Here is a 23,481-nt window from a genome sequence, read left to right as displayed (position 1 = left end):
GAATACCTTGTGAAATATGTTATAGTTTGTTTGTTTTTTAACTTAAAGACAGAGGGAGATGAACAGAAACAGAAATAAGCACTATTATATGTAACAGCTTGTCAGTGTCACCATTATATTGTTACATTTTTTGGCATGAACGCTGCTTGCATGCCTTGCCTTTATGAACTTTGCACAGTAGAGCCTTTTTAGAGAATACAATAAAACTAAATCTTACATACCTTTAAAGAATAATGAAATAAAATGAACCTTTAAAAATATTTAAAAGAATGTATATTTCTTGAAAATTCTTGTTGATGCAAACTACTGAATTATCTGATTGACAAGTTTTTAATTTAATAAAAAAATATGTACTCTTAGCTTTGAGTGTCAGTGTTTGTGTTAAAGATCAATTGGCTGGGGCGGTGGATAGCCAAGCCATTGAGTTGCTCAAATCATGTACATCTGCTATAGTCTTCATGGGTTCGAATCCACTACCCATTGCTGTGTGTCATCTCTATCTCTCTCCTCCCGACATTTCCTGTTTCTTTTGCTCCCGCATCCAAAAAAGGTAATATTAAAGGAATTAACCGAAAAAACCCCCATCAATTAGCTTTTGTTTTGTTACCTAATTACAAAGGATGTTAATTAAATCACAGTGCTTCTCTCAAAAGTAAGTCATTTGCAATGTTAACACTGGCTGTCAGTATTTAATGTTTGGATTAATTGCTTGACTCTATTTTAACTATTGTTATTTGTTAATTATGTGGGAAGATCCTTTTATAAATAAAAAAAGCAGGTATGATTGAGGATTGACCAAAGTGGAAAAAAAGTAACAGTAGATTAATTCATACAAAAATTTTATACGTTATATTCCTAAATACAGTAGGCCTACCTAGCAGAGTAGCCTATGTTTGGAGTGGATTTGGCTTATTGGTAGATATGTCTCATTTGGGGCCTACTTGCTCCATCAATATATTACACAATATCAATGTCTGATTGTGTAATAATAATATTGCATGGAAGCTGCTAAAGAATATAAATAAATAAAAAGATATGTGGTAGTATGAAAATACTGAAACTGTCAATACCTACCTACCTACCTACCTATATTGCTGCCTGGGCTCGAGTTCCAACAGCAGCGGACTGACGTAACTGTTTCCGTGGCAACCGATTAGGCGTCACCACTCTGCCCTGCAAATGCATGAGTGCGCTTTTCTTTACGGAGACTGTCCCGTTGTGTCAGGAGGGAGAACACAGCCCCTGTACAGCGCTATGGGGACCAGTTTATAAAGGAAAATAAAGCAGATGTGTTTTTCCATCTGTCTGACTCGGTGTAATACTGGAGCTGGACGCGCCGACCTGAAGAACGTCGCTGTGTTGTCGGAGCTGTTGTCGCTAACATTGCCGAGCAGCAGCAGCCAACATGGCTGAGGATGACAGCGAGTGGGTTATTGAGAGCATCGTCGGATACCTCGGCAGCCCAGAATGGGTCATTCCTGTCACAGACTTTATGGAAAACAAATGCACAGGTAAAACTCTATGTCCACCAAGTTCAGCCATGGACTTCTATAGACTCAGCTGCACGGTGTTGTGAGCGATCTGGCTAAGCTAAGTAAAAGGCCAACGTGTGCCTGCAATGTTTTGGTTGACCTAGATATATTTGCAATGCAACATTTTACACAATGATCACCCCGCACGTTACTTTCGGATTATATCCGACTTTCTTAACATTTTAGTCGCGTTAAGGCTTAAAAACAAAACAGTTCACATCAAAGTTAGCAAGTAAAAGCATAGTGGAGTTCATGCAAGAAAGTTTGCTTCATGTGCTGAAAAGAAACATTAGCTACTCTTTATTTGAAATGTGTCCTACGAAATATCATTGTTAATGTAAATAAATATAGAAAACTTAAGAGTTGTTTTGTTTGTTTGTTTGTTTATTTGTTTTTTTCAAAATATCTGCAGTGGCCACTGTTTGTATGCTGTAAATCTAACTTAGGTGTTGTTGATTTCTTCTTGTTTTAGTTTTTGATGATGAAGATGAAAACAAATTGTCCTATACAGAAATCCACGTGCAGTATAAGAAACTGGTAAATACAAGTTTTGGTCCTTCTGTGTCAAACGCATGATAACATATATATATTATTTAAGAGTGCATTTTGCCTCATTAACATTAGTCATTGGTGGCTTTATATTGCTGACTCATTAAACAGATCTGGTGTAAGCTGCTTTTCTTTTGTAGGTGGAGAAGCTGTTGGATAATTACATGCAAGAGGTAGGCATCAACGAGCAACAGTTTCTGGATGCATGTACGTCTCCTTTTGCCAAGTCCAAAACACTGCAGGTACGTTAAGCTCCCTGTTGGCACAACACTGTCTTCATCTTAACCTGAATAGAGAATCAGGGCTAGGATTTGCTTACATAACCGCAGCTCTGCTACTTTTTAATGGCTGGCAAGGATACCTATGCATCATCTTGCAAGGCTTACTAGTGTTTATTAAGATGAATCATTCAATCAAAATCTAGTTTATACAACCACATGTGTCTTTCAAGCCCACCCTATAGATATCTAAATGCAGACTTTCTTTTATTGTCATCCAAACTTGAACTTTACAGTGCAGATAAGAACAACATTGTGTTGCATTGGCTCGTAGTGCAGGATAAAAAACAGAAGCAAGTATTTACATAAGGCAAGTAGTATTTACAAAATAAGGTGCAGATTTAGATAAAAAGAAAAGTTATGTATAAAATTGCTATACAGATAAATATATTGCATGTTTTTTTTATGCATGTTATGTCTTTTTTACAGTCAAGTGAGGTAGTCCTGTGTGGAGGTTTGAGGGTGAATGGAGGGATTCTTTTTTGTGTTCAAAGGTTTTATAGCCTGAGGGAAGAAGCTGTCTAGTATATGCAATCTATCTATCTGTATGTCCGTCCGTCCGTCTATTGTATTGTAGTTTAGGCAAGGAATATGCATCGGGTGTGGGGATTCAGGGGGTTTTTTTTGTGGGGTTTTTTTGTGGTTCTGTTGGTACAGCTAAACCAAAAGCTCATCTGTAAAATGAAACTAATGGGGATAAACACTTTATTTTATGTGTGATGTGGTTCCATTTTAGTTTTCTAAGTTTTAACTGCTCACAGAGGTTAAAGGAGAAAAACTCGTAAAATAGCATTATGTTTAAAACCTGGATTTTAAAGGTTAAATAAGGACCTTTTGAGTACAGTTTAAAGTGTTACCTATTAATAGATTTCTCTTGGCACGGATCAGTAGTTGTTATGTGGCATTGGTAGCAAAAATAGATCCGGATTTCGGAATTGATCATGCTCCTCAAGAAACTTTGATCTCGTCAATTGCCAAATTTTGTAGAAATTAGTTAAAGCCACTTGACACCCAAATCTCCAGCAGTCTTATTTTCTGGTTAATTTTAAGCCTCTTAATGTTTTATTATTTACATTACATTGAAATTTGAACAACAGGAGAGTTAGCTATCTTTGCATTTGTTATTGCAAATGTTAGCTACAAACTATGATGTGATTTTCAGATTTCTCTTGTTTTCTGACTGAAACATTTCAAACACTGTTTACAGCTGCTCAGAAGTGATTGTTACATGCGTGTCAAGTCAGGGAGCCAGTTTAAACAGGATCTGCGAGGCTCCAGTGGCCGAGTGGTTAGTTTTTAATCCTCATGCACAGATGCTGTAGTCCTTAAAGCAGGCGGTCTGATTTTTGTATTTCAATATTTAACTTGCCTATTTGGTTTGAAGACTCCAACTACAGTCAACAACATAGAAGAAGGGCATACGGTGTACTATTTTGAGATTTACTCTATTGGCAGTTTCATGCTTTATTTGACTAGCTTGGCTATCACATATGATGGCAGACATGTTACACATGCTTGGCTTGGCTTGGTCTGGTTGTGTTAATGTTGTGAGAACAGTTTTCTAAAGATTTCTGCAAAGAGAAAGAAAGCGGAGCAATAAGAAGCTTCATCCCGAAGAAGCTGGTGACAAGAACAGTTAACATGTATTAAAGTTTTGTCACAAAGATGTTCCTGGCATTAGCCGAGATTTTTGACAAACCTTTGACGACAGAAAGGAAACTAATAAAAGGTTAAGCCTAAGTGCCACCTGCTTGGATATGTTCTCTTCCTTTTCCTCTATAATCCAAGAGGTCCCACCTGGATCTGTACTGGGTCGTCTCTATTTAACATAATCTATAAATATGATTATGACATATATATCCTGTCACTTCTTGTGAATCATCAGTGTGTATACTAAAAGTTTAAAAACGGCTTCTGAACTAAAGCCAGTTCAGGTCTTCTCCTCATGTAGGAACTGCACTTTGGTTGGGCTAAAAAATGCTGCAGCTGTTGCAAAGATGTTGAGTCATTCTGAAAAGTTTGCATGTCCATGTTTTCTCCTTGTTGTTTAATGTTGTTTTAGGGGTGTTTCTCTTTGTGCTTTTTTTACAGCCCTTTTGTCTATTTCTGGAGTGTTTTGTTTTGTTTTTTTTGTCACACATTTTTTTTTTTTTTAGCTTTTTCTTTGTTTTCTTGAAGCTAATACTTTGAGTCCTTAGCCTTCTCGGAGTAGTGAACATCTCGTCTGAACAGCACACAGTTTAACAAAAGACAAATGACCTCATTGATTCCTTGTGTAAGCTAATTTCTGATACTGAATAAACATTAAACAGATTTAAAAACGTTTTATTAAATGCTTTGATTATTCCTTGGACCCTGGTTGGTTTTAAAGGAGTAAGGTAGAGCCGACACTATACCTCTAATACAATACCATTTTTATACTGGGACAAACTGATGAGAAGTTTCAGATGGATTTCTCCACTTTGCTCCATCATCACCCATTCATCAACATTTAATGTATGACGTGATTTTTCATAGTCTTCCTTTTTGATTGTTAGTCTGTGTTCCAGCCAGTTCTGGCTACAGACGACTTCCAAATGTTTCGCTCTCTGATGGTCCAGAAGAACATGGAGCTGCAGCTTCAAGCCCTCAGGGTCATTAAAGAAACGAATGGTACGCACACACAAGTTCACAAGCAACACTTCTGATATAATTGCAGGTCTAGTAATAAGCACTTGTGCTTTTGTTTGTCTAGGCGCTCTCCCAGAGTGTTTGACTGATGGTGTTGACGTGATGACAGAGCTTCAGGAGCAAGAGATGAAAATTCTGCAGGAGGTTCTCAAGTAAGTCACCTCTCTCTCTCTCTCTCTCTCTCTCTCTCTCTCTCTCTCTCTCTCTCTCTCTCTCTCTCTCTCTCTCTCTCTCTCTCTCTCTCTCTCTCTCTCTCTCTCTCTCTCTCTCTCTCTCTCTCTCTCTCTCTCTCTCTCTCTCTCTCTCTCTCTCTCTCTCTCTCTCTCTCTCTCTCTCTCTCTCTCTCTCTCTCTCTCTCTCTCTCTCTCTCTCTCTAAGAAACAGTGCACAAAGCTCAAAAATCCGCTGTGTTTGATGGCAGTCATTTACAATGTTTACGTCATATGTAGAACTTTTTTAGAGACTAATCCATAATTTAATCATTTAATTTACCAGCCCGCCCAAAAGTTTTTTTTTTCTCTCTCTCAGTGATTTGAAGCTTACATATTATGATTTAAATGACTTTAAGACAGAAACATGTTTTACATTCCTTAAGTCGGTAGATATGCATTTATTTATTTATTTTTAGTATTGAAGTAACTTAGTCTTCATGTGATCACGTTTGAGTTTAGTCCTTATTGTGCTGTTATATTTTATGCACACATGGCCGCGTGTCCAGCTTCCCTGAAGCTCCTGCCTGCTCCCTAATGAGATTTTGCTGGCAGCCTGGCCAAGTAGAACACAGTGAGTCTAATGGGACCGCAGTTAAGCTCCTTAGGATTCAGCTAATTTAGGTTGGAGAGATCGACACTAAACAAGCAACTGAGGAAAAAAAGTATTTTATCCCCTTTGTCTTACCAGGGCATGCTGGCTGCTAATCAGCACTGTGCTCCCCTTCAATTCTTCCCTTAAAGAGACACTGTAACTACAAGGTTTCTCTAGAAGCTCCTGGATGCACCATGAAGGAATGCTATGGCTGAGCCCAAACTTTATGTTTGAAAGCTGACTTTTATTCTAAACTGACATGACTTAGGAATGTTTGAGCTTTTACAGCAAACATTTATTGGGTTAAATATGAAAAGATTAGAAATTTTGTTTTCCCTATCAGTTTGTTTGGCTTCTTGTGTTCGAAGGAATTTAAGCTGTGTTTCCTTTTTTATAACAATCAATTGTAAAATTGCAAAAGGCATTTATATTTGTTATCTACCGTATGTCAGAAGTCTTCAAATAATTGGATGGTTCACCTCGGCATTGAAAGATAATTTAATACATTAGCCATACATGAGTTTGTGGTCATGTGTTTTGGGGAAATTGCTTACTTTTTTGCTTGGATCATATTTTCTATATGTAGCTTCTTTTAAGCACAGGTACTCAGCTGTCTCCCATCGATTGTGTTTTTGATGCCTTGTGGACATGGCTTGAAGTAATGGCTTGTGAACAGAACATGTTCTGCTGCGTTTATAGATATTGTATGTCAGTCAGTGCGTTTTGACAGAATTTATTTTAAGGCAAATCAACAGCTTCATATTTAAACAGCAATTCTTGACATATTGTCATGAGTTATATTTCCTAAAAAAAAGCCATCAAAAAAAGAAGCGTCAACGAACATCATCCAAACAAACACCTCCTGGTTGACACCTGAGCAGAGTCTTTGTGGAAGTCACTGCTGAGAGTAAAGATCATGCTGCTTTTGATGCTGCTGTTTGGCATCATTTTATTTGGATGCTCAGTTCAATCACTCGATTGACAATGATGAGTTGATAAAAATGTCCATGAGACCATCTTTTAGTTGCTCTATCACATGATCCCTTCTCCTTTTAGATACCAACTAATAAATGCTTTGTGGAAATTTAATTCAAGGCAATTTAAGTTGTTGAATAAATCAAATTAAAGGATCTGTGTGTGGCGTCCTGATGATCCCTGTGAGCAAGCAAGGCCACAGCATGGTTCAATGCTAACTAGATGGACAATGGAATCTGCTTTACTGTAGATTAACTTAGCTTTTATTGCGCCTGGGCTACTAATCATAGTCTGGTTGAGCATGACTTTTTAAGACGGTCTGTTTCATGCTTACAGAAATCAGAGAAGACACTTATACTATGCCAAGCGAAAACAAATCCTTTTCATGAACTCAGACAATAAGCCCTGATTTAAATCATGCAATGACACTTCCTTTCCTCTGCTTCTATGCTCTCCTCAGGAAATCCAAAGAGGAGTATGATGAGGAAATGTCCAGAAGGCTGCGATTAGAAGAAGAAGTTGGTTCCACCTCCAGCGGCTGCTCTGATAAGCCAATGGTAGAAAGGAGGGAAGCCCTTAATGCAACATCTGCTCCCAGCCAACAAAGCAACACTGCCAAGGTAAGGCATCATGGGATCATAGGCTCTGGGAGCCAAATTAGACTTTTGTAAATGTCCAATTTTTGTAACCTCATGGCAGCCATGTGAGGATTTTGTGCAAGCAACGAGGTTGATATCTGTTAAACCCTGCAGGTGCTGAACTTTGGTGGGGTTCTTATCTCCCATATTTTTTTTTTTTTAATCAACTCAGAGTTTTCGTGTGTCCCTTTAAACCTCATTTCTAAAACGCTGTGCTATTTATTTCATGCAAAGGCCAAAACCAAGGAGAATGTTGACAGCAGCAACAGTAATGGTCACCATGTCCCACAAGTGAACGGACACACTGAATCAAATCTGGTAACCGAACCCCCCCATGTAGCAGGATTTGAACCAGTCATAGACAGTTACTGCCCACTCTAAGGATGCATTAATAATCATGATTTCACTGAGGGAATTGTAAGACTGAATGTACGACAACTGGGTACAAGATCCTATATGGCAAGGGAAATACTAAAATGTTCTGTATGGTATGCTAGCATTGTCATCATAACAAAGGTGTTAGTGCAATCTTAGAGGGGAGCGTAACTTGTCACTTATTAAACTGCATAGTGAGTTGGTCATGTAGCAGCTGTGTAGTTCAACCTTTGAGTAATTAGGTCGCTTGTTTGAGATCAATAGAATAAAAGGTAATGCTTTACTTCACAGGTCCACAAATTTCTTTGTAATTACAATTAGATTCGGGCATTATTTCAAGTTACGTGCTAATTTTCACCCAATTGTCATTATATTCGGGGTAATTTCAATGAAATAAAAAAGTTTGTCTAATTATTGTCTAACTACAACGGAATTTGCGGACCTGTAACATAGAGACTAAAAATATGTCCTGCCTGCAGCATGACAGGTAAGTGTTTGTTTTGTGTTGCAGTTTACGGGTATCAAAATCTGATGTGAAATATTGTCTGAAGATATTCAGAGGAAACAAACTCTCACACACTGCAGTGCATTCAGACTTATTCGACCTTTTAAGGACTTTGTAGAAACACATGAAAGTTGGCTTAAAAAGCTGAGGGAAGACAGTGAGAGATCAAATGGTTGTCTGATACATAAGGAAACCCTTATGGAGATTTTAGGAATTTAAAAAGCAGCAGATTTTTTTAAATATTTTTTTTTTTTTTAGGTATCCGGTGATTTTCTACACAATTGTGAAACTGAATTTGTAGCCTTAGCTGGTTGCAAGTTGCCTCAACTTAATGCAGGCTTTTTCAAGCATGTTTATAACATGTATTGTACTCATGCCGGGTATTCCTCCTTCCAGGCGAATGGAAAACCTTTGAGAAAAGATGACAGCAGGACAGCTAACCCTGGAGGTGCATCTAAGAGCAGCTCCACATCCAAACCCAAACCAGGTAAATCAGAAGAGGGTCCAACTCTAAACTCTTCATTATGCCTCATTACAACTCAACACATTGTTTACTGGCTGTATATTAAATTAATTTACACAATTTTCAAAACCTGAAGTACTCTTTGAAGGAACATGTTGGGTTACAGGCAACTTATTGTATCTTTTAAATTAGTTGTCACTCAAATAATGCTTAATGTAAAAAAAATTCTAGCCTTGTTTTTTTTTTTTTTTAACCAACCAGCAGTAGCTGTGAGTTACCATACAGACATGAATGTGTTTTGAATGCAGATTGTGGCAGTAATGGTATTGAGTCCAGAACCCTCCCAGCAGTGAGAGCTTCAGTGAAGTCCTCCGAACCCCAAGTCAGCCTCAGTCCTGAATCCAAGCAGCAGAGCAGCAGCAGCAGCCACTCTGCAGCTGAGGTGTGGCTGGAGGAGGCACACAGGGAGGCTGGCTTCTCGAAGCCATACACTGTGAGTCTGTAAGCCTGCTACAAACAGTGCATACACTATGTGAGCTGGATTCTGTTGTGATTTGAAGTGCTCGGGTTGTATCTAGTTAGTTTGGTGAGGAAGAAATGTTTTATATTCACACACACACACACTCTATTCAGCACGTCATTCCATCTTCACCTTATTAAACTTCTTATTTACTGTTTCCTTAATCAGCAAGCAATCGAATTCCATCGTGACCGAATTCAAGTGTTCGTGTTTGTTTGTGAAGGGTTACAGTGAGACCTGTCCTCTTCTCGGCAGGAGTTAACGGCGTCTCAGCAGGAGCAGCTCCAGCAGAGGGCGACGTATCTCCGTCAGCAGCGAGACAAGCTGCACGCACTAAAGAAAGAGCAGCATAAAAGCAAGCAGGCGACCCCACCGGAGGAGTCACCCGCCCCCACAATGCCTAGCACGACCACCCCGGTAACTACAGCCTTCCTCTCGTCTTTCTTTAAAAAAAAAAAACAGCTCAGAAAGGTCCAATATCTGTATTGCTCACCTGATTGTTGAGGACAGTTTGTCCCATGAACATGTAAATAAAAATGAATTCATCTGGGAAATGTTGACATGCCTGATAACATTTTTTAACATTTGTCCAAGACTATAGTGTACTCAATTTTTTTCATAGGAGACAAATTAACTCCTCAGTATTTCCTCATGTGTCTGTCCTCCTCTCAGTCGGTTTGTCTGCAACTCATGAAATGTAATATGAAACATTTTTGCTAAAACCTGTTAACACTGAAGTCTGTGGCTGCAGACTGTTGAAATGTTGATTTAAATAATGCCTGGGTTGTCTTAATTTTAAAATTACTCTTTAAATTATACTTGGATTAATATCAAATTAACCTCTCCACTTTGGTGGCAGGTAATGTCCTTTTTTAGTTTTCAAACCCTTTTCAGTTAAGCCCTATTTCTCCTTTTTATTCCTTGACTACTTTCTGTATTTCATTCAACCAATGTTTTCCTCGTGGTTTTCCTTTTTATCATCCATCTGACTTATTTGTGTACTTTTTCTTTTTCCATTTCCCTCCGTGTCGTTTCTAACACGGTGCGACCTCTAAGGAGGCAGTGGGGCAGTCACAGAGGAATGGGGCCTCTACCCCTCCTGCTCCTCCTCCAGCACAAAACCCCACAGCTAACTCCTCCAAACAGAAGGTGATCCATCAGCTGCTCGTGCCTGATGTGAACACGTGGACTCGTGTGTGCCGAGTGTGTTGCCTAGATTTTGCTGTGTAGTGTTTTGTTTTTTTTTGCACTTTGGCTCTACCTTACCCACAAAAATGTTCCTCGAGTGTTTGTCCTGGAAAGACAAAAGTTATTGGCTGCATTGAGAGATACCAGGCGTTTTTCAAGGCTGGATAAATATTGGATCATTTGATGCAGCTTTGGAAACACTGATAATTCAGTTAGAGGCAAAGTCTAAATTCCAAAATTAGCTGCTTTTTGCTTAGTGTTCCCATACTTGTACAATGTATTTATACATGTGCTGCTTTGTTAGTTTTAGTACCATTTCCCAGTGCTTTTCACTCTCTCAACATGTCGTCCTAACGCAGTGATGGTTTGTTATCTTCTCTCTCTGGTTGTTTACCCTCCTGCACACTCTGTTCTCTTTCCACAGGAGATAACAGCCGAGGAGAGGAAGAAGCTGCAGAAGAGAAAACATCTGGCTGACAAGCTGAAAGAGGAAGTGATCAAGAAATAACTTCCCCCTACAACTGCAATATTCCCCATTTCTTTTCAGTCTACTTACAATCAAACATAAGCTTCCTTTGCACAGCCGCCAGTTACTTCACTTTACAGAGGAGGAGGGCTTTTCCTAAGAAATCAAAATAGTTAGAGGTCTTCCTTCATCAGCGTTGGGGTTTTTTTTCCCCGTCGCTGACAACAGAGGAAGAAGGTGCACCTTCTTTTAGAATTCCAATGGACCAGTTCAGTACGCGGCAGTCTGCGCTCAAGAGACGGTTCATATTGTTAGACCTTTGAGACAGTCACAGACCGTGTTTGACTGAGCAAGATAAGAAAACGGAAAATCCAGGAAAGAAGCTGACAATGTTGAATGCCCTCCCAGAAAAGAAGAGCGTTTACGGCATGTTAAGCACCAACAATTCAGTGCTTCATTATTCATAGGAGTATGTTAATTATGCAACACAACACTGGTCAGTTACTGTGTGAATTCAAGACTGATAACCCATTTTTCTGCTCACGAGAGAGAAAAATACTATTTATAGCAGAGTGACTGAGGGATGATTTTGGAGCTACAGTCCACACTTTATACAGATTTACTATTAGGCACAGCTGGCCTGGCTTCGTATCAGTGAGATAAGGGTTAATGCTCTGAGAGTAATACGTCGCCGCGAGGTAACGTTAGCTAACACAAGTGTTGTTTACGTTAGCTTCCCGTGCAGAGCGAGTCAGCTGGTACACCATACAACTGATAAGATAGAGACGAGTGTGAAGGCTGGAGAGAGAATCACTGTCATGTATTGATAAAGGGGCCAAGAGAACAGTGTCGCTCTCTACGAGGAATGCAGTATTTCATGTACAATGTTTAATAAAATCACATTTTATAGAAACGACCCCAGACTCTGTGTGTAAGAACTGCAACGTGACATATCACTACTAAGTAGTGTCAGAATTACTGTCTCAGTGGTTTAAAAAAAAGCAAAAAAATAAATAAAAGCCGGGTTTATTACCTTGTGTCCTCATTGTATAAAGAAGACTTCTGAAAGGACAAAATACTGTGCATGTGTCATGTTTCGTCACCAAATCCTGGTACACTGTTCCTTGTTTTACAGATAACAGAAGGAACTAATCAATGCAAAGACAGCAGCCTATAATTCACACTAATGGTCCTCAGGTACATTACCCCTTACTGCCGTCTTCCATAGTTTGGCTGATTAAAGAAATACAAACATCTGGACTGTGTTGGTCTTATCGAAACATCGGACAAATTAAAACAAAGCTGGATTCAAAAGTTCAAAGTCAGGGTCACATTTAATTTCAAATATCAAATAAACTCATACAAATGTTAAGAATGGATAGTGGTAGTAAATGCACTTGGTACAAATTCTTCGAGGGAGAGCAAAAACTCATATTGTTTGGGTAACGCTTACAGACTGTAAGAAAGACAATTCACTGCTCATGTACATCCTGAAATGCAAGTTGGAAATAACTGTCTAATTTGTGCTCTGATGCTGCTTGCCTGTGGTGTAACTCAGACCATCTGTGTGATCACGCAGGTTTTTCCTTGAAGCTAAATTTGACTCCCCTTCCTCAGATTCTCAGAGAGCGATTGGTGTGACCAGAAAAGCGGACACAACAGGAGAAATGTTCAAGCAGACACTGAAATGTCTCACGACTGTCGACCTTCATCAAACCTGCGTTGTCTCGGATTTTGATATTTTTTTTTAAAAATAGCACTGCTTGTTGTTTGCGTAAATTACTCATTAAAAAAAAACTTCACCCTTTAAAAAAAATGTCATTCAAGGACATTTTGTGGATAGGCCAGAGAAAACTAGAAGTTAGACAAACTGTGAAAGAAAGCTGAATATTTTTGAAATGGATCACATGGTGTTGAACATTCAGGACCCTTACACTGGCACTTCAAGCTCCCTATTAACTCAAAGCAATAATTCTCCATCGAATACTAAATGTTGGATGTATGCACAGTCAAGATGGGGAGCTTTTTTGTTTCGTTTCTGGTGCCTATTGAACTCTGAACCTGAGATCTGTGTGAGCGGAGGGAGGAGCTGGACCTCCCGAAACAATAGAGAGCACTACATCTATTCTGAAGCAAGCCAACTGCTCAGGTTGTTCACGTGGTCACAAAAAAAAAAAAAAAAAAAAAGGGCTAGATGTGTATTTGAATGAAGCCACTAACTTCTTAAATCCACTGAAATAGAAATCCAGATATCCTCTCACCGTTGGCTGCAAAAAGGACATAACTGCAGTTTTAATGTTATATTTAAACCAGCATTTGCAGCTTCTCTGCATTTTACATTGAATCAAATGAACTGGACTGAAAGGGTGAATAGTGACCCCCACCTTTTGTGCAACGATAAAAATACACAGGAAGGTGTCTGCATCCCCTTTCAAAATCAGATCAGGGGCGAATGATTAAAAAGAAAAAAAAACAAACATCTGTACAGTAATCTTTAACAAAGCCATGAAATACAGGAGTTCTGGCTAACGCAGTCCGATGTGTGAGACACGGTTTGTGTTGTGTGAGCCTTGGTCGAACTGACACCATGGCTTCTGAAGGATTGAGTCCTGCTCCTCTGGATCTAAGCCACGATACTGCTGAATTGTCATCCTGGTACATTTTGTCACCTCCCTTGTCTCTCAATGTTTTGTTTTTTTTGATTCCTCTACGCTGCCTGTATCCCCGACTGCAGTGAGCAGTTCTGTGGCGGGGCAGCGCGCGCACACACTACTTCAGCCAGTCAAGCTTTTACTATCACTATGGCGGCTAGTCCTGCTAGCCTGACTGGCCCCCCTCAACAGTTCATACGCTGGCTGGTTGTGTTCTGGCTCCCTCGTTCTCTGGAGCTCATTGGTTCCGATTGGAGACGGATGGAGAGGAGAGTTCAAAACGAGTACAAGTAAGGGATCCTGTGGGGCTGCTGTAGTACCGCAGCTTCCCCACTACTGTTGCTATAGCAACAGGGCAGAGTTGGGAACCCCCTTGGCACTGTTATTCAACCTCTGCAGCCTCTCTGGTTGATACATACGAGCGAGGATGAAGAGGAGAATTTTTGCTTCGAAGTCGATCAAACAAAGAGAGGAGAGTTAACGAGGAGGAATGAGTTTAAAAAGGGTCAATGAGTTTCTCCTCAGGAGAAAGAAAGGAGAATTTGTTATCTCCAAGAGGAGACAGTCAGAGAAAAAAGGGGGTAAAATCATCTGGCTGAAGGAGCAGACTGACCCGTCTTCCTTTCAAAAAGAGAAGCTCTCCATCTCCTTCACTGAGGGAGAAAAGAGGAGCAAAGATGAGGAGGGACTGAGTGAGGTGGGAGCTCGTCTTTGTGCGGTCTCCTCTGTGAGACCGACAGGTGGCACAAGCAGGCTGAGGATGCATGAGACAACCAGAGGGAGGAGGATAAGTAAGGACATATTGTCCCTCCGCGTTGACCAATCAGAGGACAGTTAGCCTTTAAGAGCTCAGGCGAGGCCGCTTTCTGGGTGACTGCTCTTCCTCCTCATCTTCTTCCTCTTCATCCTCGTCGTCGGGGTAGTCTACCAAACCAACCAGAGCGGTCTGACAGAAAAGGGAAGAGAAGCAAACTCGAGATCAAAAACAACACCCGATCATCAAGCATGTATAATGTAACAAACGCAAACATGACAGAATTAGTTTACGGCTCTGGGTGAGATACATTTGATCCACTCAATGATGGTTGCTCATTTGACACTACTGTAATAGCTCCGCCTGAACTTTTGACATGTAATACAGTGAAGTTCTCATACTTAACATAAAATGCATGGTTTGCAGTTACGCTATAGATTCATCTTGACCATTAGGACGGGACACGCCTGCATTTAAATTGAAAGATTATGAACTTCACCTTAGTTTTGGACTCAGGTCCAGCATGATGACAGAGGTTTTAAAATTTAAAACATTAAAAACACTTTTGCCACTTTATTTGCAACAGTAAGGGCAATTGTGATTTGCAGGCAGTGAGATGGAGTCATCCACTATGACCAACAAAACACACGACATGAGACAATCGAAATTGCACTTAAAAAAAAAAAAAAAAAATATAATATATATATATATATATAATATATTTTTTTATACATATATTGTTCCTAATTATGGTATGCTTTTACCCATACTTAATTCCAGAGGTTATTTATTTATTAAGCAGTGAAGTGTGTTACTGACATCAGGCTGCTGTATTTAAGGAGAGCCTGACCCAAGAGAAAGCAGCCAAACTTAACGTGGAACATTAGTTTCTGTTGTTTACTAACAGTTACCTTTCAGTCATCCTATAAAAACAAGATTACAAACCAAATGTTTTTTTCATGAACAGTACAAGAGCGGTGATGATGACTTAAAAGTGGCTGCCATTACTGGGTTTAAAAGAATTGCTTGATTACGCTGAGGCATCTCACCTTCACTACTGGTGTGGCAGGAAGAGCGACCGTTTTGACGGAGGAAGTCGAACTGTTGTTTGGAGTGACGGCTGGTGAGGCAGGCGGGATGGCAGCGGCTTTCCCATTATTACTGGCACCATTGGCAGCTCCTGCAGGAACAAAGACCATAAAGATCCAAGCTGAAGGGGTGTCCCAGTCCTGGGAAGGGAGCTTAATGAAGACACACTCAGTCAAAACAAAGCAGCGTACCTTTTTTGGCTTCCATGTACTTGCCGTAGCTGTCGGAGAAATCATCCTCCATGCGGCTTTTCTCGACAGCCTCCCCATCTTCATCATCTTCGTCGTCGTTGAACCACAATTCTTCATCCTCGTCCAACGACCGCGCATCTCTGCGATATCTACAGGGAAACAACAAAGGGAAAATTTAATAACGTCACAAATACATCAGATACAAAAAAAAAAAAGCACATTTGTGTTCGGTTTACTGACCTATTGAGTCTCTGACTTTGACGGTCTTTTTCCTGCTCGTACCTTCCTTTCAGGCCCTTGAAAGTCTGGACGTACTCAATTGATTCAAGTGCTTTGTAGAAGTTATCGATAATGTGAGCAATCAGAGACTTGATGTCCTCCTGGAACGACGAGACATGGCGTCAAAAATCACAAGAATTCTATTTACATGTGTGCACTTGGATTCATTTACGCACCACTTTAATGAACTCAAAGAGCTCTATGATGGCTGAGTTGAGGAGGTTGTATCGAGTGCCGTTGTCCAGCAGGGCATTGATGACAGGCTCAAACAGGTTCCCTTTGATGATATATCTGTTGTAGTACTCATCTTTCAGACCGATAATTCTGCGCATGAAACGCAGGGCACCTTGGACACAAAAAAAAAATATAAATCAGAAAAATTCACTAAATAAAAACCATTTCCTTTAGGATAGATTAACAGTACAAGAAAGTAGCACAGCCATTAAGGGGTAAAGACAGGGAAACAAGAAGTGTGACCATTCGTGTATAGGACACTTACAAAGGGCGAGAAAGGTGTGTTTGGAGTTCATTAGCACCAGAACTCTCCTGAGCAGGTCTTTGTTCATGATGTAGGTCTTGATGTGGTAGGTGTGGTGCTCCACACAGAAGGTCAGAAGCTCCAGGATCAGTGCTAGCAGCTGAGCCGTCTGGAAGTTGTCTACCCGATAAAAAAGAAAGTCTCTTCAAAACATGTATGCAACCGTTCTACATATTCAACACAGCTGAGGACTGAAAGTTTTTTTTTTTTTTTTGTTTCAAATCATAAAAAAGACACTGCCAAAGGTGTCTTTTCTAGTGTGTGTCGTTTAAATAAAGGAAGAAATATAAAAGTGATGTCATTATCTGATTTCAGGATAAAAACTCAGACATGCACAGTTCTTGACAGCCGACTTGATGGAGGCTTAATTCACTGACCTGGACAGACCGGGTTGATTTTAGTGGAGCCCTCCTGTAGATCTGAAAGCAACAATGTAGATTTATCAGGGATTTATTCGAGTTTGAAACTCAACGGTTTGCAAAAGGGCTCCGTCTTCAGCTCACCTTTTGAGTTTTTGTCGTGTGTGTTGGCCAGAAGAGGAGCCGTCAGGACATGCATGCAGTACTTGTAGAAGAAACTCAGGAATTCTGTCTTCTCGGTTTTCTAAAAGAGAAACCAACGACAAGAGCTGATGAGCAGTGTTGATGTTTTTACAAACAAGTGTTATGTTCTTCAGTTGGTGGCACTGTGGGCTGCAGTAACCATTCCTTTAAGTCATTCTGGAAACTACTCAGGTAAAATCAGATTTTCTTCAAAAGCAATAGTAATAGAAAAAAATAAGGCATCGTCTCTTAAATGATGAATTATCTTAACTGCCTTTTGTGAAAAACTACAAAAAAAAGTTGAGAGAAAGTGTTCATCAAACATACAGCTTCTCTCTCCTTATCATGCTGTGCTGTAGGGAAAGAGTCCTATCTTAGTACAAGGCCTTAATATCATTGTTTAAGTTCATAGACCCGCTACTGCAAGTTATTTACAACGTCTAAGAAACACCCTACACTATCATTCAATCAAAATATTACAAGCAGGAAAAACTTTGAACTTATCATCAACAAAACATAATCAACAAAATAAGACGGATAAAAAATGTGCAGCATTTGTTAACAAGTGTAATTAATGAGCCTTTTTGTGTATGAACACAAGCGTCATGTCCCCCCTGTACAAGTTCGGGCTGGGCCCCCCCAGTCACAATAGGCTGGGTCTGCTCCTGCTTGTTGAACTAACACGCTTTGCAAACACGTCATGTTCATTGTTGTTCAGAGACAGTGTTCTGTCAATGGGACACAGAAGGCAACAAGTGCAGGACAGAAACTCAACTTTAATCAGCTAAAAGTATGAATATGTCGAATGGATTTCAATCCCTCCTTCATGGCTTTCAGCCACAGTGTGGACACACAGTCCAGTTTGTTTGACTGTGCTTTACTTCCCTGGCCCTAGCAAGTGTGACACTCCTAACACTATATCTGCAGAGAGCACCACGGTCAGATTTCAACAGCTGTAACGGCATTTTCCAGGTATGACAGACCAACAAATTCTAGAAACAAGCAAAAGATGGTTCTAAAAGTTAATGTCCGGTCCGTCTCTAAATTGCTGTAAAAAAAAAAACAAAACAGACCATTTCTGTTGAGACACTATCATCAACAAACAGCAAAGTGCACCGCTCACGCTGTTGTTAAAAGTCAACACACTCCCTCCCTCAACTCTACATAATAACTAATAATCCATACAGATCACAAAAAGAAGGGACTTGAATAATAGACTCTGTTGTGACTTGTGAACAATGCATGTATAGGTCAACACCATCCATGGAATCTTTCAGGCACAGACAGAACTGATGCAGCATCTAAAGCGAGGTACACTCAACCAGACAATCTGGACGATTTTGGCCCAGATTCCCCTCTTCTGACCAAAGTCAGCAAAGGCTGAAATAATATTTACGATGCACTATCCTTGCCATGTTCAATTGGATTTAGACCAAAGCGTCTGGCATTGGTTGCATAATTAAGGCCGAGTTTGCTCTAAATAATTGCACGTGTTGGGTTTGCTCACATTTGTTGAAGCCAGCATGTTCTCAGGGTCGATGAGCGTCCTGAGCAGACCCATTAGCTGGACGGCCCCTCCTAACTCTGGGTCCGAGTCACAGATCATCTGCTTGATCACCACATTTATCAGCAACACATCCTGAGAAGACACATAGAAGAAGATGCAGTCACTGATGACGTTTCTATCCCATTGTCTCACAATCTTACTTCTTTACACACGTGTGCAGATACATTTATTTTTTATGCATTTATTTAACCAGGTTGGTCCCATTGAGATTAAGAAGGTCGATTTACAGAGAGACCTGGTCAAGACGGGCAGCAGAAAAAAAACACAAAGTTGCAGACAGAAGGAACATCACAAATAAACTGAATCTTGGATTGCGGCCTGGAAGATCCTTAACTACACAAAACTTCTCTGAACAGTATTTGGTGTCAATGTCTGGACTTCATTGATGACCAGTAGATGAAATCAATCAATACCTAAATGGTTCTCTGACAGTTGTAGGTCTCTTGGCCATCAAATTATGATTGACATTTTACTGTGTTGCATATGTCCGAGACAAGAGTAAGCATAGATCCATTAGATAGTTAATTAATCAGCAAAGAGTACTGATTAAGACAAGCACATGAATTCACAAAGCTGAATAAAGATACGTTTGGGACAGCAGCAAGTAATTCACAGCAATAAATGAGGAATGAAATCCTTCGACGTGCACAGTGTAAGAATTCTCCGTTGGCTTCTTACGTCGTCGGTCTGCTGTGGCTCCTGCATCACAAACTCCCTGACCATGGAGGGGCTGAATTCCACCAGGTAAGAAAAGATGTCCGTAGCTGCCGCCCTCACCTGCAGGTCATCCATTCCCTAGAAGAGAAACTAAAGGTGAAAAACCTGCACACGGACATGGGCACACAAAACACACGATATTCAAAGTAATGCAATATCCAGAACATACCATGACTATTTCGAGAGCCGGTAGAATGCCTAGATTTGCCAATGTTTTGAAGAAAGCGTCCCTGTTTTGTGGCTGCAAGGTTTGTGAAAAAGCACAGAATTCCTTGACGAAGTTTACCTGAAGAAAAAGACAAAAAATTAAAATTGCAGATCAGCATTTAAAATACAGTAATTCAAACAGTTAGGAAAATGACAAAAACAATATTCTAAAGCATTACGAAGCCACGCAAATCAAAGGAGGCACTTAGCTTTAATAATCATTATCGAAAACCCTACAAAACAGTCAGCTTAAATGGTGAGTTTTTAATTATATTTCTTTAAGAAAGAAAGGAAAAGGCACTAGAGACAGTAGGAACAGATTTCGCAGTGACAGTAACACTGAGTGCATTTCTTTTCTCACAACAATGACTGAAAGTATCACACTAACATCCAACACATTAAGCACAGCCTCCTGCCAGGAGAACTGACATGGTTTTACTTACAAGCTCCCTCCTTTTACTGTCCTCTGTGGCTTCATCTGTGAGCTGTGCAAAGACCTCTGTAAGGAATTTTTCATCCTCCTGTTGCAGGGGAAGAACAGGATTAAATGAATCAAATAGAAATCAGGAGGCTACAATACAAAAACATACACACAAACAAAAGGGGAATAGTAAAATACATGGACAATTTGTAAAAAGTTTTAGAGCAATGAGCATCATGGAATAAATACTGTGAGCTTTTTTATTTTAACAATGATTTTTTATGAACTACTTTCTTTCAATAGCTCAGTATAAAAATGGAATTCGAAGCAATGAAATAGAACTTCACTTGTCTACTGAAAAACCTATTATTCATATTTGATACTTACTATGTTAAACAAACTTAAGAGTCTCCTGAGCATACATACACATTGTTTTTTTTATTATATTAAACACAATCCATCCAATTATTGAAGATAAACGACTGTACCATGTTAGTGAGACAAATTAATTTTCCACATAATTTAACATTTTACATGCCATAAGAAAATCAACACATTAAACACTTGCAAAGCATTTGTTATTCGACCGTCATCGAGGAAGCGCCGCGTTATATTCTGGAATCAACGGGACAACAGGTTGGCTTGCACATATCAAAGTATTTTCAGTCAATGGTAACCGAATGCCAACTGAGGACACTGCAGATGCAACATGTTTTACTGACAGTAAAAATCAATCTCATTACACACTGACTTCGTGAAGTATAGCATCATCAAAAATGCAGGTTAAGCAGTGTTGATTCTTACCTGCAACATACTGACAATCTCCACTTTGTTGAAGAAGATAAAGGAGGTAAGCGTGGACAGAAAGTTCTCTTCAAACACAGACGGTGTGGGCAGGATGATGTCCTGGATGTACTGGACACGATACGTTTGGTGGATCTTCTGTCGTAGCTCAGAGTCCGTGATAGGGATCACCTCCTTGAACTTCGCCGTCTTGGTCAAAAACTCCCGATGCCGTTTAGGCTGAACCAGAGCAGGGTCATACTCAAGGCAGCCCACCACATCCATGATACAGTCATCGGAAAACATCACCTCAAAAAGTGCTGCTTTATTGAGAAACAAGACTCCTCGGACAATCTCGTAGAGGTGATGTAAACCTTCCCTGTTGTCCAGGTCCTCACATACTCTGAAAAGACCCAGGAGTTTCTTGATATAGCCCTCGCTCATCAGGGCCAGGGCCAGTTTTTCCCTTCTGATTGGCGACGACAAGACAGAGGTAACCAGATCTGCAATCTCCTCCAAACGACTTAATTCGCAAGGAGGGAGCTCTACCAGGTGACTTGTCTCTGGAATCTCCTCAAAGCCCCTGTCCTCTTCTGACTCATCAGTGGGGTCCTGGGTGATGTCCAGGGCAGGGTCCTTGCCTTGAACCTGGGAAACGATTAGCATATATGAAGAAAACTGTTTAAACAGAGGTATCAAGACACTGCCTCTTGTGATAGCATCGACAACATTTCCACACCAGCTCGTGTACTCACCAGTACACAAGTATTTTAAAAGAATACGCTAAATTGGATGAAACTCAGTTGACTGTACCTGGCAAATCTTCTCCCAGATCTCATCACAGCCAGCCTTTTCCTGGAAACTGAGGGCAAGGTCATAATTATCTGCTTCCGACCAAACAATCAGTGTGTCCTAAAAGAGGGAGAAAGAAACCTCAAACTGTGCACACAAAAAAGGGCTCGTAGTGAAAGGTTGGATGCACGAAAGATCAGGGACATTAAAACAAAGATTGATTGCTTGATCATGAATGATATTGTTGGTTTTCAGTGTTTATTATAGGAGTAAGACAGATGCTGACCTCTATTATGTGTACTACATCAGCTTTGCAGTGATTGGCCAGAAACACTTAACACATGTGTAACAAGTAGAACAACACATTTAACTCCGAATGTACTGATGGTTTCAAATCCAACATGATAAGTTCATGACCTTTAGATGATCTCTTACCTGTTGTTTCTGATATGCAGTATTGGGACTTATCTTCGACTCCAATAATAGTGATCCTAAAAAAAAAACACAAAAACTGCAGTAACCTTTCACTTTGTAAAAAAAAAAATTATAACTCTTGAAGGAGACAGTCATTTAACGTGTAATAAACATCACAGACAACATAAAATGTTGAACAATACAAAGTTCAAATACACAAAGGTAAGATAATAATAAAGATTATTACTCACCTCTAGTCCTTTAAATTCATTATTTGAAAAGCCCACATAATGATTTAGTTTATTGAGTAATAATAAGTTAGTACGTTTTGAGACTTTGAAGGGGCCCCCCATGCTAAGACCACCTCGCCTGCTAAAGCAACGAGCCTGTTAGCATTAGCCATTAAATAACTGACCGTTTTCTCTGTAGACAGTGCCAAAACTGATAGTATAATAACATGATATCATTGGCCCCAAATGTCACAGCAAAGTCAGTGAAGCAAGGCCCATAAGTTAACGAAGTATACACAGCGGGTAATTAAAGGCTTCAGTCCGAACAACCAGGAGGCAGCATGAAAGCCTTTAGCAGCGTAAATGTGGCTAAGCTAACCGAGAACTTACCGTCAGATTCTGCACGAACTAATAACGATATTCCCTTCAACCGTTCAACAAAGGTAGACGAAACGTGTCCAGTGCCCCGATCGTCCCACTGTCGGTCTTCATTCAGCGTGTAAACTTTGACTCGCCGCCGAGTGTCCGACATGGTTAACCGAGTCCGAGCTAGCAGGCTAGCAGGCGAGCTAACAAGCTATCACCTCAACCCGTCTGCTGTTTTCGACCTGTTAACTTCTCTCCCACCCGCATGTTATAAAACACGTACTTCTGGGTAAAAGTTATCAACAGCAGTACACCAATGGTGGCTAGTTCATACACACATTACGTTAAAGGAGTCAAACAACTCAACAGGAGCTCCTTTTATCAAACAGGAAGATTCACAGAGAACACAACAACTCTAACGGCCTTCTCTGCTAACGTCCACACACCGCCATCTTGTAATCCGATCTTGTGTTCTTTTTCTTCCTCGACGTCAATCAAGCGCTAACTGCCGCGCGGTCTCCTCCTCCGAGCGGCGTCATCCAATGAAAGAGCCGCAGCGCGCCTCCTTCAGGCTACAAATGTCATAGCAAAAGCCTGCTGATGACACGAAGTAGACAGGCCTGAGCCATTAAAAGTGGAGATTTGGCAGTGAAATTTGATCGTTGTAGAAGTAAAATAATTAATTATTATGATAAACATATATCTTCTAAGCTGAATACACTAACTTTAAAGAAAAAATGGGTCCCTGAAAACTGTTTAGAGCTACTTCACATAGAGCATTTTACCGTCAAGCAGTGTTAACTTAGTGGGACCACATTTTCCTCTAAATTTTGTCCCGGATTTATTTTTTTTTTTCCTGGGTTCATCATTATTTTTTCCATGAAGCTGAATATTTATACCCAGAAACAAACTTAGCTTTTTTGAAAGGGACTCACACTGTATAAAAAAAAAAAAAAGATTTTTGACTTTTTTCTTCA

General features: G+C 40.0%; 2 protein-coding genes across 5 annotated transcripts; one reads left to right on the top strand and one right to left on the bottom strand.

The window, feature by feature from the left end:
- Positions 1–1,129: 1,129 nt before the first annotated feature.
- Positions 1,130–11,879, top strand: cfap36 (cilia and flagella associated protein 36). 4 transcript variants are annotated; one of them, XM_079362241.1, is made up of 12 exons: positions 1,130–1,511; positions 2,005–2,069; positions 2,222–2,323; positions 4,909–5,011; positions 5,094–5,181; positions 7,269–7,428; positions 7,681–7,764; positions 8,723–8,813; positions 9,098–9,282; positions 9,565–9,726; positions 10,366–10,458; positions 10,922–11,879. In XM_079362241.1, exons 1-12 carry the CDS (start codon positions 1,406–1,408, stop codon positions 11,003–11,005), a joined length of 1,323 nt encoding a protein of 440 aa, XP_079218367.1. In that variant the 5' UTR covers positions 1,130–1,405; the 3' UTR covers positions 11,006–11,879. The 4 variants fall into 4 exon arrangements, with proteins under 4 accessions (XP_079218367.1, XP_079218366.1, XP_079218368.1 ...); XM_079362240.1 differs by having other exon boundaries at positions 4,897–5,011; XM_079362242.1 differs by lacking the exon at positions 7,681–7,764 and having other exon boundaries at positions 4,897–5,011.
- A 399-nt stretch (positions 11,880–12,278) lies between these two features.
- ppp4r3b (protein phosphatase 4, regulatory subunit 3B) lies at positions 12,279–23,018 on the bottom strand. The gene is made up of 16 exons (XM_079362235.1): positions 22,529–23,018; positions 21,930–21,985; positions 21,516–21,614; positions 20,724–21,350; positions 19,942–20,019; positions 19,461–19,577; positions 19,253–19,369; positions 18,515–18,646; positions 16,969–17,068; positions 16,843–16,884; positions 16,427–16,585; positions 16,104–16,273; positions 15,889–16,028; positions 15,649–15,797; positions 15,418–15,548; positions 12,279–14,560 (listed from the first exon to the last, which is right to left on the bottom strand). Exons 1-16 carry the CDS (start codon positions 22,668–22,670, stop codon positions 14,456–14,458), a joined length of 2,364 nt encoding a protein of 787 aa, XP_079218361.1. The 5' UTR covers positions 22,671–23,018; the 3' UTR covers positions 12,279–14,455.
- Positions 23,019–23,481: the final 463 nt, after the last annotated feature.

The sequence above is a fragment of the Symphodus melops genome, assembly GCF_947650265.1.
Source record: "Symphodus melops genome assembly, chromosome: 15".
Taxonomy (NCBI): domain Eukaryota; kingdom Metazoa; phylum Chordata; class Actinopteri; order Labriformes; family Labridae; genus Symphodus; species Symphodus melops.
This window is presented reverse-complemented; position numbering and strand designations above follow the sequence as displayed.

What these genes read in the sequence shown, in the direction of transcription:
- cfap36 (XM_079362240.1), top strand. Translation starts at nt 1,406, where the DNA reads ATGGCTGAGGATGACAGCGAGTGGGTTATTGAGAGCATCGTCGGATAC. An exon ending in GACACACTGAATCAAATCTG is followed by an intron (nt 7,765 to 8,722) that starts GTAACCGAACCC and finishes TCCTCCTTCCAG; the next exon opens with GCGAATGGAAAACCTTTGAG. An exon ending in TGCCTAGCACGACCACCCCG is followed by an intron (nt 9,727 to 10,365) that starts GTAACTACAGCC and finishes GCGACCTCTAAG; the next exon opens with GAGGCAGTGGGGCAGTCACA.
- ppp4r3b (XM_079362235.1), bottom strand. Translation starts at nt 22,670, where the DNA reads ATGTCGGACACTCGGCGGCGAGTCAAAGTTTACACGCTGAATGAAGAC. An exon ending in CTGCATATCAGAAACAACAG is followed by an intron (nt 21,615 to 21,929) that starts GTAAGAGATCAT and finishes TCCCTCTTTTAG; the next exon opens with GACACACTGATTGTTTGGTC. An exon ending in AGATTGTCAGTATGTTGCAG is followed by an intron (nt 20,020 to 20,723) that starts GTAAGAATCAAC and finishes CCCCTGCAACAG; the next exon opens with GAGGATGAAAAATTCCTTAC.